General features: G+C 32.2%; 1 protein-coding gene across 1 annotated transcript; it reads left to right on the top strand.

Annotated features, from left to right (window-relative positions):
* Nucleotides 1-285: 285 nt before the first annotated feature.
* LOC130654229 (uncharacterized) lies at nt 286-15,501 on the top strand. Its single transcript, XM_057456773.1, has 27 exons — nt 286-470; nt 2,349-2,379; nt 2,490-2,606; nt 3,249-3,366; nt 4,127-4,192; nt 4,831-4,896; nt 5,345-5,486; nt 5,667-5,706; nt 6,070-6,143; nt 6,591-6,664; nt 6,800-6,910; nt 7,035-7,081; nt 7,175-7,379; nt 8,108-8,169; nt 8,257-8,316; nt 8,505-8,616; nt 10,316-10,363; nt 10,477-10,575; nt 10,646-10,690; nt 10,960-11,526; nt 11,708-11,830; nt 12,452-12,569; nt 12,736-12,886; nt 13,098-13,160; nt 13,800-13,872; nt 13,958-14,011; nt 14,701-15,501. Exons 1-27 carry the CDS (start codon nt 311-313, stop codon nt 14,854-14,856), a joined length of 2,982 nt encoding a protein of 993 aa, XP_057312756.1. The 5' UTR covers nt 286-310; the 3' UTR covers nt 14,857-15,501.
* Nucleotides 15,502-15,944: the final 443 nt, after the last annotated feature.

Below are 15,944 nucleotides of genomic sequence, written 5' to 3'. Positions count from 1 at the left end.
CCCTACTCTGCTCGCAATTTGAGATCGTGTGAAGAAGCATTAGTCAGGAAGGGTTTCCCATCCGTGTTGTTGTAGCCTTGACAAAAATTGCAAATATTTTTTTCTAAACCGTAAAGAATGTGAAATAGAAGAAAGAAACGTGCATAACATCAGGTAATGATCAAAAGATCAACAGAGCACGAGTTCTTTTAGGCTATTTTAGTTTGAGCTTTCTTTAAATATCCTGGGAACTAGGTGCCTATAACTATTTTCGTGAGAGTTTGACATAAAACCATGTAAACATTAGAATCATAACATAACAAAAACAAGCATGGCAATGGAAGGAGGACGAAAATTTTACGAGGATTTTCCTGTGATACAAAATGAACATCGCATACCTACCGAAAATCGCAAATCTTTATTTTACTTTATCAATGAAAATGTAATTGGAAAGGATCAGATGTTTCATGGACCATTTGGCGTAAGAAAAGGTAGCTAGCTATATCAGTCAGTTTATTAAAAAAACCTTACTCCTGTAACTTTTACTGTAGTTTTAGACTAAGTTAAGTCCTGTCTGCTTCCTTACTTATCGGAGATATGTTTGCTTATAAAAACTATGAAGATATTTGGCCTTAATAATATTCTCAGAAACAGTTGCTGGGTAATGGCACAAAAATTTTGTCAAGGAAAGGTACTATAGCTAGCACTATTACGCCATGCATATGTACAATTTTAACCATGAATAAATGAATTCTATTCACACAACAGTGAGGTGTTTAAACTCACTTTTAATAATGTATGCCTTTACTACAGGTCCATATTTAATAAAATCATAGTAGGTAGAGTAGCCCAGTAGGTAGAGTAGTTCAAATCAACTGCCCCATTATTTCGAGATCAAGCTATACACGTTTTCACAGTTATTATGATAGATTAGATTAGATTAGATGTGCATATTTTACATGGCTAGCCTCACAAATATCGAGGGATATACCCTGTCTATTATTTCCAGGAGGGGTCATGGCTTAGATGGAGAGTCCTAGAGTATTTAATGCTCATTTTGAGCGACGCAGACCCAATTAGGGCCCGCGCTCTACTAGACAACTCCCGGCAACATCCAACGGCCCACACAGTGTGCCATCTTCCCAATTTCCCTCACATGGCTTGGGTTAACCCGAGGCTATGGTAACATTCACTCGCCCATGTTGAATTGCCGTCAAGAGGAATCGAACCCCGGTCTCCCGCACAGAGTACGAGAGCTATAACCACTAATCTACGGCACCACATAGATAGATAGATAGATAGATGTGCATATTTTACATGGCTAGCCTCACAAATATCGAGGGATATACCCTGTCTATTATTTCCAGGAGGGGCCATGGCGTAGATGGAGAGTCCTAGAGTATTTAATGCTCATTTTGAGCTACGCAGACCCAATTAGAGCCCTCGCTCTACTAGACAACTCCCGGCAACATCCAACGGCCCACACAGTGTGCCATCTTCCCAATTTCCCTCACATGGCTTGGGTTAACCCGGGGCTATGGTAACATTCACTCGCCCATGTTGAATCGCCGTCAAGAGGAATCGAACCCCGGTCTCCCGCACAGAGTACGAGAGCTATAAACACTAATCTACGGCTATGAGAAAAATCTGCGCAGAGGCTACTGTATGGAAACAAAAGAAAAAGCAACAAACACGCTTTCCAGCCCACATCAGTGGGTTTTTTGGTAAAATGGAAAGGTCATTTTCAGTTTCAATATTTAAGTTGTCTTTTAAATTGATTTTAAGAGGAATAGTACGGTGCAACTAGTTGTACAGATAACTTGAGTTGGATAAAATAAGGGTATGTTATTTTTACTCAACTGTGAAAATGTGTATTATCTTCATCCTGCAATGGATATGCAAAATAAACACCCTATTTTTTAACACATTGTGTGGCAGGGTGTTATGAGGAATATTTATGATCTAGTCAATACCATGGGACAGAAAAGTTTATATCTCAGGATTCTGCATATTATTCTGAGTATCGTAATATTTTTTGACATTTTTTTACCACATTGGGTGGCATGGTTGACATAGTTTTAATCAACGTCTGTTGTATTTGGTTTGTTGTATATGGAATATATGTTTTAATGGATATTAAATTTTAAAGTGTCTAACTTTTTGTTCTCTATAATAGCCATTTTTTTAACAACTGCCCCTGACCTCTGATGCATCCATAGTATGTCTTTATGAAGCCATGAAACCCGAACTCTCTAATAAAACTTACATGAAATCACTTGCTTGTCAGGTTCATTAAAGATTAAATTTTAGTATGTTTTTATTGTGTGATTATGTGGATAATTGATATTTCTTCCTCTTATTTTTTTTAGTTGTCTACTGTGACTATACTGCATCTGGAAGGTAACACATCAAAAATACCCAACCCATATACCCATTTTCTTACCACTGCATAGACTAATAATGTTATGTAGTTGTAAACTGATTATATAAATTATTTGTTTTATATTTAGGTCACTGCAATACATTGAAGATTACATTCAAGAAAATGTTTTACCCCATTATGGAAATACTCACACAACTACATCAGTCACTTCTCTTCAGACAACTATGTTTCGTCATGAAGCAAGGTAGAAATAATTATTGTACCTATACTTGATAGTTTTGAGACATATATTGATATGTAAAGCATACATCTTCACAGATCAATAATTTTATAGTTTTTTCTTGGATCCAAAAGTTATCCTTAGTTGTGTGTGAATGGCAGTCTTTGCTGCTACAGTTATGTGCTATACTGTAAGAATTTATTGGGGAATTTCCAAGAGCAAGCCTAGGGTTTATAAGTGACACAGTTACATAAAAATAATATTATTGGACTCATGTATATACTGCACTGACTAAACTAATTAAAAATTAATTGAGACTTATGTATATAATATATACTATTGAATAAACTTTATATATGCATTTTTTCATTTATAAAATTTTGAAAAACTTAATATATATACCAGTTGTTAGCTGATGCAAAATTTCATGTGGGATCACGAGTTATACATATTTCCAACATAAAGTAATGAAATTTACCTGGACTGGGGTTAACTATAATTTTAGGGCCAGGCGTTTTTGATTACAAAACCCCCAGTTTTTAAGTGGGCTAACAGACAGGCATCAAGTGTTTGATATAGATGAGTTGCCAAAAAATTATATTTATTTTTGTTAAAAATGAGAAAAACCATTTTCTACTTTTATGTTTATGTAATGTATTTTTTTAGAGATATTGTCAGAAAATGTGTAAATGCAGGTGAAGATGATGCTGTAATTTTTACTGCCAATGGATGCACTGGAGCTGTTCATAAACTAATTCATGCTTTGAATTTCCAATCTCCTCCTGTAAGACAGCCTATAGTTTTTAATGATTCAAAGTTTATCATGTTAGAAAACCAATACTATTTATTGGTTTTTGGTTTTCTAAATCTATAGATCAGCTTTGCTGCTGGTATTTGATTTGTACTGCTCTTTCCTATTTTTAATCTATCTGAGTAACAAAAATATGTTTTTTTCGTTGAAATTATTTCGTCTTATGTATTTTAGTAATAAACATGGAATATTACCTTATTTTTGGGCTAGGTAAACACATGGAATATGCTATAGTTTGAATTTGTTTACTTTAAAATGCTAGGTCAAATAAACACAACTAGTCTTAATTCCTAAGAATGATCAGATTTGGCCACACAAAATAAATAGAAAAGGCGACTCTTCTGATAATTAAATATAAATAAGTGCAAAAATTTTTCATTGCATTGAGCTTGTTTGAACTTAATTGATAGATTTTTTCAGTTTAGTAGATCTTCCGATGCAGTGTGCAGGTTTTACAGTGACAGACCTATTTTGTGAATAATTGGTCAAGCTACTTAATCCTTTCTTTGCATATCTTTATTGTAGTACCCACAGAAGGGTATGGCTGGCAAAGTCATCCTGTCTTTTCCAGCTCTGCCCTGCAAAATACAATCTGGCATTAAAAATGCTAAGCAAGTTTTTCTTTTATTGGGTGATCCATGAAATATTCAATACCAGTTTTTTTTACTCCTTGTGCCGGAATAAATAGAAAGTGCAAACCACTGCAATTTATCTGTTTATAATTTTATTTTAGATTGTATTTGTTAGTCCATTTGAGCATCATTCTGTACTGCTACCCTGGAAAGAAATTGGTGGAGATGTATAACTTTTTGGTTTATTATTTGAATAAGAGATTTTTTTTAAATTTTATATTAAATATAAAAATTAGGGAATTAGAGTGGAGAGAAAAATTAAAGTCTTAAAATTGTAAGATTCTCATGCACAGTATAAGAGATAATATGATATCATTACTTTTGTGAATTTTAGGTGATTTCATGAAGTTGGTTCTGTCCAAAAATTCTGTATTTATTTGCAAACGCTTTTTCTCGTGAAGTGTTTACATTCTTTTATCAAGAAGATATATGCCCTAAACATTTTTAATAAACACATTTTTTAAAGCAAAAATCAACAGTATTTTTTTTGTAAAAAAAGCTTGCCTTTGAGCCTGCAGCTTTGAGCATTTCATTTTCAAACTGATTACGATTAAAAAGTAAACATTCATTTTGAATCTCTTCCAACTCTCTAAGTGTATACCATGTAGCTTTTTTATCTTCATACGCTTCAGTCATAAATTTTTCTTTTTGCATAATTATGCTGTGAATTTAGAATTGAATTTTATGGAAAACTTTTATGGTGTAAAAAATATTTTTTACTGGAATATTTGAAATTTCGAAGATTTTAACTCATTGGATGATATATTTGATTCTTAAGGCATACTCTACTTTATTTGTGTTATAGATAGTATGGACAAGTGTTAATAATGATGGATTTGTTGATATCAACAACCTGGAAAAAAACCTGCAAGCAAGTGCTATTTTGATCTGTTTTTTTGTTATTTTTTGCACCACACTGTTACATCAAACAACCAAGATTTTGATGGCACAAAATTTTAGTAAATGTACTAAGCTGTTGTAATCGTGTTGAAGTTTTGCGACTAAATATGGATTATGATCTCCAAAATTAGTGTCTCACAACAACTGGTGTTGCTCATCTATGTGACCATAGGTCTTTTTGTCTTAAGAAAACAAAGTTGAAAGAATTTACCAGTTCTTCTATTATAGTTAGCAATTCTAAAGGATATATAACTATTCCATATATAATCATCATTAACATAGCAATAACTGTATAAGAAGTCCAGCATGTTTTAAACAGTCAGGTGAAACTGCTCCTTGTATGCCCCTTTAGGGAAATAGATTTAAAGGTTTTTGCAATCTGTTGCGGGCATATAAATGTCGTAACAACTGTTGTTTAGAAATACAAGAAACATGGCCGGCCTTTAATAGGTTGTTTTTCAGCAGCTTCTAATATCACTGGCATTTTATTAAATGTAAATGGAGTTTCAGAATGTTTACATAAATATGGAGCTTTGGCATTATTTGATTATGCTTCAGCAGGTGGGATACTTAAGTTAAATTTAGAATTTTGCAAAATTTGCATAAATTTTGTATTTTTTCGAAAGTTTCATAAGCTATTTAAGCAACACTGTATGATGAAGTCAGTCAATATTTCAGCCAAAAAATTTCAAATTTTATATTTATAATTTGTTCTCTTTTTAACGCTTGAAACTTTTTTAGGTCCTTATGTGAAAATTGATATGAACCCAACAACAGCCAGGTTAGTTAAGCTACATCTAAAATTTTTCCTAAGTAGGCCATGCCGTAATACATCAAGTGTTTTGGTGCTTTTTAAAACAAACACTAATTTTAATCTGATTGAGGGAGGAAGGTTGAAAAATGAGAAGTGATTATTGACATTCCCTAAAATTAGTTTTATTGAATTTTTCTAACACTTTTAAAATTTTCTTATAATTATTCAAGGGTAACATGTAATTGATATGAAAAAACCAAAAAGCATGATTGTGCTAAAACACATTTTTTCACTAATTGGTTAAATTTTGAGGGTTTTTCGTGTTCAAAATGTTCAAAATGTTGACAGTTATGCTATATTTGCATTTATGAAGTAATCTATCATTTTTAGCCAGTCTGGTTTGGCTTTCAAGGATGCTGTATTTTTGTCGCCTCATAAATTTGTTGGAGGTCCAGGTACTCCAGGTCAGTTGTAACTTTATATCTAAAGTGAAAACAACAATAAGTTGCAACTCTTGTTTGTGTTTTTGATGACATTCTTTTTTATTCCGGAGATGCCTTTGATGGTAACGAAAAACCTCAACCCTGAGCATCATGCAGTGCTAGTAATGCAACTGTTACATAAATAACAACTAATGATCACTGGCATTTGTATTTTGTTTATTTCATTGAAGGTTTCAACACAGTAGTTTGATAATATTACAAGAGACAACACCTTTTACCTTTACTGTTCTTTGTATTACTTCTGAACATTTTGAACAGTAGATAATGTTGATAAATATATGCTGCTTATATTAGAATATGAGAAAGTCATATGTTACAAGGCTTTATCAATATATAGCTTTTAACTTCTGGGGCTGTATTCTGAATTCTTGTATCGTAATTTAAGATTCATTGCATCTTTTCATTTAGGCGTTCTTATTGCAAAGAAGAATATGTTCTTTAACCCAATTCCCTCAGAAGGGGGTGGGGGTACAGTATTTTATGTAAGTAATTACCCTCACGACGGGTCAATCTTGATATCGTGATGTCTTGATAAAATAAGAATGTTTAACTACTTAGTTTAACTATTATGTTTTTGAAATTAATTTCAAAAAAAAATTTGCTATTTCATGCTGTAGGTTACAGCTCACACTCATCGTTATCTAAAAGAAATTGAAATGAGGGAAGAAGGTGGAACACCAGCAATTGTTGACAGTGTACGTGCGGGTCTTGTCTTTCAACTGAAAGAGGTTTGCATTTAAACATTAATTTTTTTATTATATACAGTGCTATCCCCCTGGCTTTGTTTTTTTCTCCTTTATTTTTTTTAGTCATTGTTTATTATTAAGTACCTAATAACTTATCAATTTTTAGAATGTCAAACAAGAAAATATTGACAAAAGAGAAAAGGAACTAATCAGGTAAATAGTCTGATCAAAGTAATTGTAGGACTTGGTGTTATTTTAAAGGTTCGCATGTAAATTAACTAGCAACTCTCTCGTGTAAAATTTTAGTATGGCATATAAGACTTGGGAAAACTGCCTAAATCTAATCCTACTTGGACCAAAAACTCATCAAAAGCTTCCAATTTTTTCATTTGTAATCAAACACGCTCAATCTGGTCGGTTGCTGCATCATAATTATGTTTCTGTGTTACTGAACGACCTGTTTGGAATTCAGTCACGTGGAGGTTGTGCTTGTGCTGGCCCATATGCTCAGGTTTGACATATTTACATTGGTAGATGTATACCTTCTTTATTATATATCACATTATATTCTATGTAATACCCTATTCTCTGTGAGCCAAGAACAGTTCTAAGATAATCAACGTTTACATTGAGAACGGAGTGCACATTATATGTAATATCAAACTTGTTTATAATTCTTTAAAACATCTGAAAGAATAGGCAAAATATATGTATGGCGTTTCTCACGAACTAATGGCGTAATATGTGCTTAGTTGTAAAAGGCACAATTTAATAAGATTTTGCAGTTGGCGACCTGTGTCAATCAGTGGCATACACATTAAAAAGTCGGTCACTACAATTTTAGAGTAAATCACGTGAGGCAAACAGAAGTTACTAACTACTCTTTTATTGACTTAACTTGTTTATTAAAAGCCAAAACACATGAAATGTCTGTTATCTATGCAGTAAAAAATGGCAACCTTTTAAATACTAAATCAACAATAGTCTTATAACCATCATCTTATTGGAATAGAATTGAATATGTAATGTGTGGCTAAGAGAATTCTTAAAATTTTTAAAATTGATTTTTTTGAATTTTTTTCGTTCAAATGGTTTTTAAATTTTGTTTTCCTTACATGAAAGTTAAATAGCTTACTCAATGTTTAAGACATTGAGTTCCAAAAAGATTCTTAGGGATTGAAAACTGTATTAAGAGACCAAGAATTCTTCGAGACTAAGGATTCTTGACTATTCTTTTAGACATTACTGGGTATGAGTGAAGATGTCGCAATAGAGATTGAAACATTGTTATTGGAAGATCAGTAAGACAATTATTTCTTCCTGTTTCTGATTGGTGTGTCAAGGATAATTGTTTATTTGTTGTTTATTTGTCGTGATTTCTTTAATAGACGTTTGGACAGACATCATTTGAGACGATACAGAGAGTATTCTGATAAAGAGATCTTAAGGTATGCAGTGTGAACTATTATTATTCATACTAGATAATACGATTTAAAGTTTTTATGTCTTTCGCTAGGTTGAAAAGTGCTAAAGAATGAAAAGCATTCTATTATGTCAGTGTTTTGAATTCAATGAAATGCGCTGGCGTTGTGCGGAAGGTGGGCGTGTTTATTTGAATTCTTCATTTTTTATTTAGACCTGGCTTCACTCGCATTAACCTGCCTTACTTTTATGATGACGAAATGATTTCATTCATTTTAAAAGCTGTACTGATAGTGGCTGACTATGGATGGAAACTACTACCGTTTGTAAGTAATATCAATTCATGTCTGTATTGACATTGCAAATTATTTTTTGCTTTACTAGTCTATAAGGCCCGTGAAAAAATCCAGTTACACAGAAGGAAGGACAATGGAAAAAATCTATCATATAAATTTTAATGACGTCAGTAAATATTTCAGTAGCACACTGCCCTTTGCCAAGAAAATGAATCTGAAAATGTCAATAAAGTCCGTTTACAAGGTGTTATTTCTAATTTAACAAAAATGTTTTTAAATTCTTACACAAATTGTCAAATGTCAAATCGCATTAAGTCCTCCACACAGATCTTACACAAAATTAAAAAGAACAGCTCGCTATAGGTGTAAAATCTAGATTGATTGAAAGTTACAACATCGACACCTACAACATAAATACTTACAAAACCGACAGTAACAACACCAACAGTAACAAAACCGACAGTAACAACACTGACAGTAACAAAACCGACAGTCACAACACGGATAATAACAATGTAAGAAATAACGCATCTCAAATATGTACAACTTATGAGTGATTATGTTGAAAACCCTCAGTATTTTAATATGAAATGTCAAAAGGAGGCCTGCAAGAGTTAGCACAAATTAACAAAAATAAGTTCTTTCCGCATTTTAAATATTGTCTTTCCGCTAAAAGCTTATCGTAAAAATATCAGAAAGCCATAGTTCGGAAAGCATCAATTTAAATCTAGAAAAATCAGTCATTTCGGTTGCATACCATCCTCTCCCACAACAATTTACACAAAATGTAAAAATTAACCTGTCAACACCACAAAATTAATTGCTCTTTGGTATGACGATCCATACTGCCCTTTACCAAACATTTTAAACCGAAATGTCATAAATGTGGCGAGGAAGGAGTAAATTTCAAATCAACAAAAATCTTTATTTTAAAGTCCTTCCTCAAAAAAGGTTACACAAAATATAAAACAGCAAATCTAAACAAAAACCAGTTCATCGGGCTGGTGTTAAATTGTCTTTTCCCATAAACTCTTACATAAAAGTCAGTCATTTTAGTATCTTGCATAAAGTCCTTGCTCATTAGATTTTATACAAAATATAAAAAAATACAACTTAAAAGGCGTAAAATGTTACTGTATAAAAGTTTTTTTTCCTCCCTTAAGGCTGAAATACACTATCATTTTTCAATGATACATTCCAAGACATTAAAAATGACAAATTTCGGCGGGAATACAAAAATGACATTTTTTCCTGTATACACTGTCATTTTTCAATGATAAAGTGTATTTCAGCCGTTACAAAATTTACACAAAATGTAAAAAAAACAAAAAACAGTTTCAGTCATGACATTTAGTAATTTTTGATCACCACCAAATATTAAATCCCGCAAATCAATTGAACTTTGTCAAACTGCAAGTACAGAAATGACTTAGTTTTCGACATTGGTTTTGAAAATAATATTGGAAGAACTGGTTTTTGTTGATTTTGAATTTACTTCTTACAAGCTGTTCTCCATTCACATTTCGGATTAAGATATTGTAAAATTCTCAACAAAAAAACTTGAAACCGTGGAATTTTCTTCCAGCAAAACTGAAATCACATATACAGTTCTTCCCAACAAAACATTGAATACACAAATATAAAAAACATCAGCTTAAATAAAATATTTTTATGTCAATCTGCCGAGAATCATTCAACATATTATTCGACTCGTTTACTTATATCTTAGTACATCTTAAATCCAGAAACTGGAGAATGGAGGCACAAACATCACCACGTGAGTTCGTAAAATTTATTTTTCTCAAATTTTTAAGGGTAAGCATTTTTGACACATGCAAATAAAAAAGATATCTAATATTTTCAATTTTGCAGTGATTTGGTTTTTTACAGATCTTTAAAGATAAGATATGGCTTGGTTCAATCAAATTTAAAGATGGTGGCGTATCGTATCCACAGCAAATCATTGAGAAAACTGAGACAACCTTTGAAGTATGAGTATGTCATTGTATAATATGTAAGGTACCTGACACATATATACAGAGTTTTTTTTTTGTTATAGGAATTAATTATTGACATGAAACGTTTATTGACCAACATCAAAAAAGTAAGTTGCTTCTTAATAAAACCGTTTTCACCTTTGAAGAAGGTGGAAACAGCTCACTAAAACTTAGTCAAATTAAAGTTTTACTTATTAAAAGGAATATATTAACGGTAAAAAGAAAAAGCGATATAAATAATTTTAAAATAATATAAAAACATGAGTTAAAATATCACTCCATTTCTTAAAGCAATTTATCACAGATAATTTTGATTGTGAAATCCGTGAAATATGACTATATAACGCTATTGACGTTAAGTCACTTCCTGTTTCAGATAGTTGACAGTGGAGGAGATCAAACCTTATTGTTTGGTGACGGAGGGGAAAGATTGAGATGGTTTTTACTTCCATGCGAGGCTGAAGATTACCTGCACGGTGATATACCAACAAGTTGTGCTGATTTCAACATGCCGTTTTTTCCAGGAAGGGCGACTAATAATTTTGACAAAACTGAGGTGGCGAATGAGCTGAAAGTCCATTACTGCAGCTGTTCACCAGTATTTATGAACATCATAGAAAGAAACGGTTTTCAGCCTAAAGAAAATGTAGATATGAAGAAGAGTGACATCAGAGAAGACACTTTTAGCACAAACAAAAAATGTTTTGAGGCTGAGGTAATCATGAAAGATGATGCGGATGAAAAAAAGGTTCCACAATCCGGAGAACTAAACCAGTGTAATCTAATTGTTGGCGGAGAGACAAGAGCCAATACGAAGGAAGAGAAGAAGCTAAATGAAGATAAGGAACATGAAATGGTTCAACTGTTAGAAGATGTTAAAAAGAAAGAAACCGTTTTAACATTTCATAACCCACCAAAAATTGTATTCGCTCCATCCATTGAGGTATAAATTTTTTTTCTCAAAGAGCTTAGCATTTAAGAAGAGACTGGAGTTTTCTCGGGAAACGTTAAAGTACATTTTCGATTATTTTTTCTGTAATACACTATTATTTCGTAATATTAAAAACCCACTCGTATCAGAAATTAAACTATGAAGCATAATAGAGAACCTTTTATCATTTTAGGCCATTGAAGAATTTAAAATGATTGAAGATAATGATCGCATCTTGTTGTGTCTATCAGGTGGTAAAGATTCTCTATCAATGCTGCATATCATGCAGCAGTATAAACATTACGCAAAAAGCAAGGTGATTTCTCAGTACAATTTGTGTCTTGTGATTTTTTTTATAAAAGTTCAGTATATGCGCGCGCATGCAGACAGGCAGAAAAAGAAAGACTGGATAGAGCTAATTGGCTAACAACATTAATTTAAGAATACATAATTTCCACAATTATACATAATAATTTTTTTGGCCTGTCCATGTGTGAACGCATTGTTTTGGAGGCAAGTCAATACCACGTCACATCGTCTGTGAGGTGGTTCTTTAATGGACTTTAACTTTTTAACTGACTTTTTGTTTTTAAAACCAAACCGGCTTCCAAAAAACAAACAAACAGCTTAGCAAGCAATTAAGCAAACAGGAAAAACTTGTGATAATTCTACAGATAATATTATATAGATGATTTTTTAGAAAGATTTTCTGTCGATTTGCTAGTGTTAGCGTAACCTGTCAACAGTAGTGAATTAAAATTAAAGTGATTACAAGAGGTAAAAATAAATGAATTTCTTAAAGTCTTAGTTTAGTCAGGCGTATACTTCAGTGACGTATTTGTTAATTTTTTTCTAATGTGGTTTGTCATTCAATGCAAACGTGATGAGAACAGATCTGAACATGAGTTGTAACTTAGTTTCCATCTTCTTGTTTTAGGGGATCTCGTTCGACTTTGGTGCGATGACTGTGGATCCGCAAAGCGCGCAATATGATCCAAGTCCACTGAAGGGCTACTTAAAAACATTGGGCGTGCCGTATCACTATGAAGAACAAGGTATGGGAAGAAGGATTTTTTATAGCGTGTATATTCGTCTTAAATGTGCTAATAAAAATCTTGTTGCTTCATCCACTCTGAATTATATTCAGAATGGCTTTAGATTATAGCTACTTAATAGTCTCTCTGTTGTTTTTTGATTTACATATTTTCAATGTATCTTCAGATATCGTTGGAGCAGCCGAACAGTTACCAGTTTGTGCATCAATCTGCAGCTATTGTTCCAGAATGAAACGTGGTCGTATTTACGCATGCGCGCGACGTGAAGGCTACAACGTAATTGCATTAGGTCAGCATCTTGACGATGCTGCAGAAAGGTAAGGATTTTAACAGTTGCTGTTAAGTCAAAGGTAACAAATAGTATGCAAGTGGACACATAAAATTCGACGCGTTTTATTATTTTCTGTATTTCCACCCGCTTCTGTTTCCATGGACGGAAAATTAACATGGAGCTATAGAGTAAAAATTAGGGGAAAAGTAGCTCACTTTTTTTATTATATAAGATTTTTTTTTTAATTTTCATTTTAGCTTTCTAATGTCAACATTTCACAACGGCTACATACGTACTATGAAAGCTAATTATCTTGTAAGGTATGTACCAGGATGTTAAAACTCTATTTACACGAATAAATTAATACTAGATTAAATCGAGCGGTATTATTTCTTTGTGAAAATTATTTTTGAGGATTCTGTCAAAAGTTTTTCGTAACCCAATGTTTGAACTAAATACCATAAAGTGGTTCGTAAACGAAAATTCTTAAAAATAATTATCACAAAGATAGGATGAAAAATAGAAATAGATAGTGTAGAAAAATAAATTATGTAGAAATGTAGAAAGTAAGAAAGTAAGAACAAAAATTTTTTTCTCTGGGGAGACACATTCGCAGTAAAACCCGTTCCCAAAATGTTCGATGTTAATTAATCCTCTTAAGGTGGCGATCCCGGTGGCGATCAAACCTTACGAAGGCATGCTTTACCAACTTAAATATGTATAAAATCTTAAAGAAAGACACGTTTATGTTATTAACAAGCTGCGAATTAACGTTAATGGAATTAATTCTACAAAGAAGAGACTTATGGAATTAATTTACACCATAATATTTGCTTCTGGCGTCCTAAAGATCTTTAGAGCGTGTGTAATGTTCTTTGATTTATGTTAGTTTAGCTAGCATATGATTCAGTCTATATAAAAATTCAACAAAGTTTATAGACTTTTTGTTCTGCTTTCAGCGAAGGAGATTTACGTGTAATTCGACCAATGATATACGTCCGTGAAAGAGAATTGAGAAAGTTTGCTGAAAAGGTACGTGTGGGACGCCGAGTCTTTTTATTCATAGCAATGGTACATTATTGTAAGTGATAAACATACGTATACTGTTCTTCTTTAGGTACGACTACCCATAATACCTGAAAATTGCCCGGCGTGCTTTGAAGCTCCAAAGGTATTATTTGTCTATTTATTTTAATTTATGTATTTTTTTGCGGTATGATAAATCATTCAATAGAGTATTTACATGTTGGGCAGTTAGGATTGGCTATGTACGTAGTGTGCTAATTTAAATGTTAGTTTTCCTAATTGTCTAACTCGCGAAACAATTCACTTATGGTAGTGAAGTATTGAAAGTATACTTGTTAATTTCAATAAAAGCCAAGAATAAAATGAACAAGAAAAAAAATAAAAATAAAAAAGAAACTGTCAATTATACTTTTTGTCACCGTAAAATTATTTTTAAAAAATAAGTAAACGTTTTAAACGAAATAGACAACGATATTAATGACATTTTTAATTGCTTGTAACTTCACCCGTAAATTCGCCTGTGAATTCGCCCGTAAATTCGCCTGTGAATAATATTAAAGCAAATACAATGAAGAAACAATTACAGTTAATTACGTGCGACTTTTGCATAATTAATTTTTTAAATAAAACATAGAAATGACAGAATAAAAATAAAAGTTGGGGAAAAAGAACACAACTACTTTGTCCTGTTACAGACAGACGGAAGTAGAGTATCTAAATTTACAAATTACTTGTCGCTGGCTTCATCCAACAAATTGTTTTCTATAGTTGTAGCTGTTGTTGTTTTTGCGAGCTTAATTTAGTTTATACCTTGTATTAATTTATCGTTTTCAGGAAAGACATCGAATGAAGCAAGTATTAGCTCAACAGGAGGTCTTATTCCCAGATCTCTTTAAAAGCTTAAAGGCTGCACTGCACCCGTGTCTAGCAAAAGACAAAACTGGATTAGAGAAAAGAGCTATTAATGAAAACGAGGAATTCGATTTTTAAAAAAGAAAGTTTTGCTATAATAATATAATAATAATAAGTTCTAAAATTTGCATCGAATTATTTATCTAAGGAATTTTATATTTACATCATGTTACGACGATGTATTTAATTGATGACAACGTTATAGCCTCTTTTTCTAGCGACTTTGTTTTTGCCACAGTTAAACCACTAACGTAAAATGTTGTAATGATAAGAAAACTCACAAAATTCACTTGGTGTATTTTATTTTGCCGATTTTTATCGGCGTTTTTCTCATATGTAAAATTCCTGTGTTAGAAGTATGAGTTTAACCGTAAATATTTTTAAAAAACGATGGTTTGCGTTGACTTATGACCGTCTCAGTTAGGAATAAGCAAGTAATATATATCTGGAATACTTGTGTTATTAGTCAATATTTTATGTACAAAAATGAAAAGAAATTATAACCGATTAACGTGTGTGGAATTTTATAGTTGCATTTATATACATATTTTTCTCTGTGAATGTTTTTATTTTTATTACATACTCAGGCTTCTGGCGAACGCTTATGCAGTTATTGGCGAGATCACCTTCTTAGTTTTCTTTATTTCTTCGAAATAAATAAGATAATTAAAAATGGAAAAATAATGAAATTAAAAAATGAAAAATAATACGAGTATATAATTTTAACATTTTATTTGAATATATTTATCTTTAGCTTTATTTTAAACAATATATCCATTTGAAAGTAAACTTGGTGTTTGTCCTCATCTTGTTCTTAACATTCGGAATCTAGATTCCCTATGGAACAGTTGGTACGCTGAGTATTCGTTTTTTAAGTCAGAAATGATTTTGGTGGTGGTGGTGGTGGTGGGGTCTTATTGGAAGGGTTGGGATTTATTGGGGGCTTTTATTGTACGCGTATTCATCTAAATTCGGTCGATCTCGTAACCTGTTTGATAGATATGTAAGCTTCCTGAGAATTGAATCTACATATTTTGCTTTTAAAAAAATTTAAACCAAAATCAAAAAATGGCGTAATTAGTAAGCTAATAAATACGCCAACTTCTGACAGGTTATTTTTTTTAAGGCTGGCTCCGTGTGTATATTATGTTGTGTCGGTATTTCAT

This window comes from Hydractinia symbiolongicarpus, chromosome 8, assembly GCF_029227915.1.
Source record: "Hydractinia symbiolongicarpus strain clone_291-10 chromosome 8, HSymV2.1, whole genome shotgun sequence".
Classification (NCBI taxonomy): domain Eukaryota; kingdom Metazoa; phylum Cnidaria; class Hydrozoa; order Anthoathecata; family Hydractiniidae; genus Hydractinia; species Hydractinia symbiolongicarpus.
This window is presented reverse-complemented; position numbering and strand designations above follow the sequence as displayed.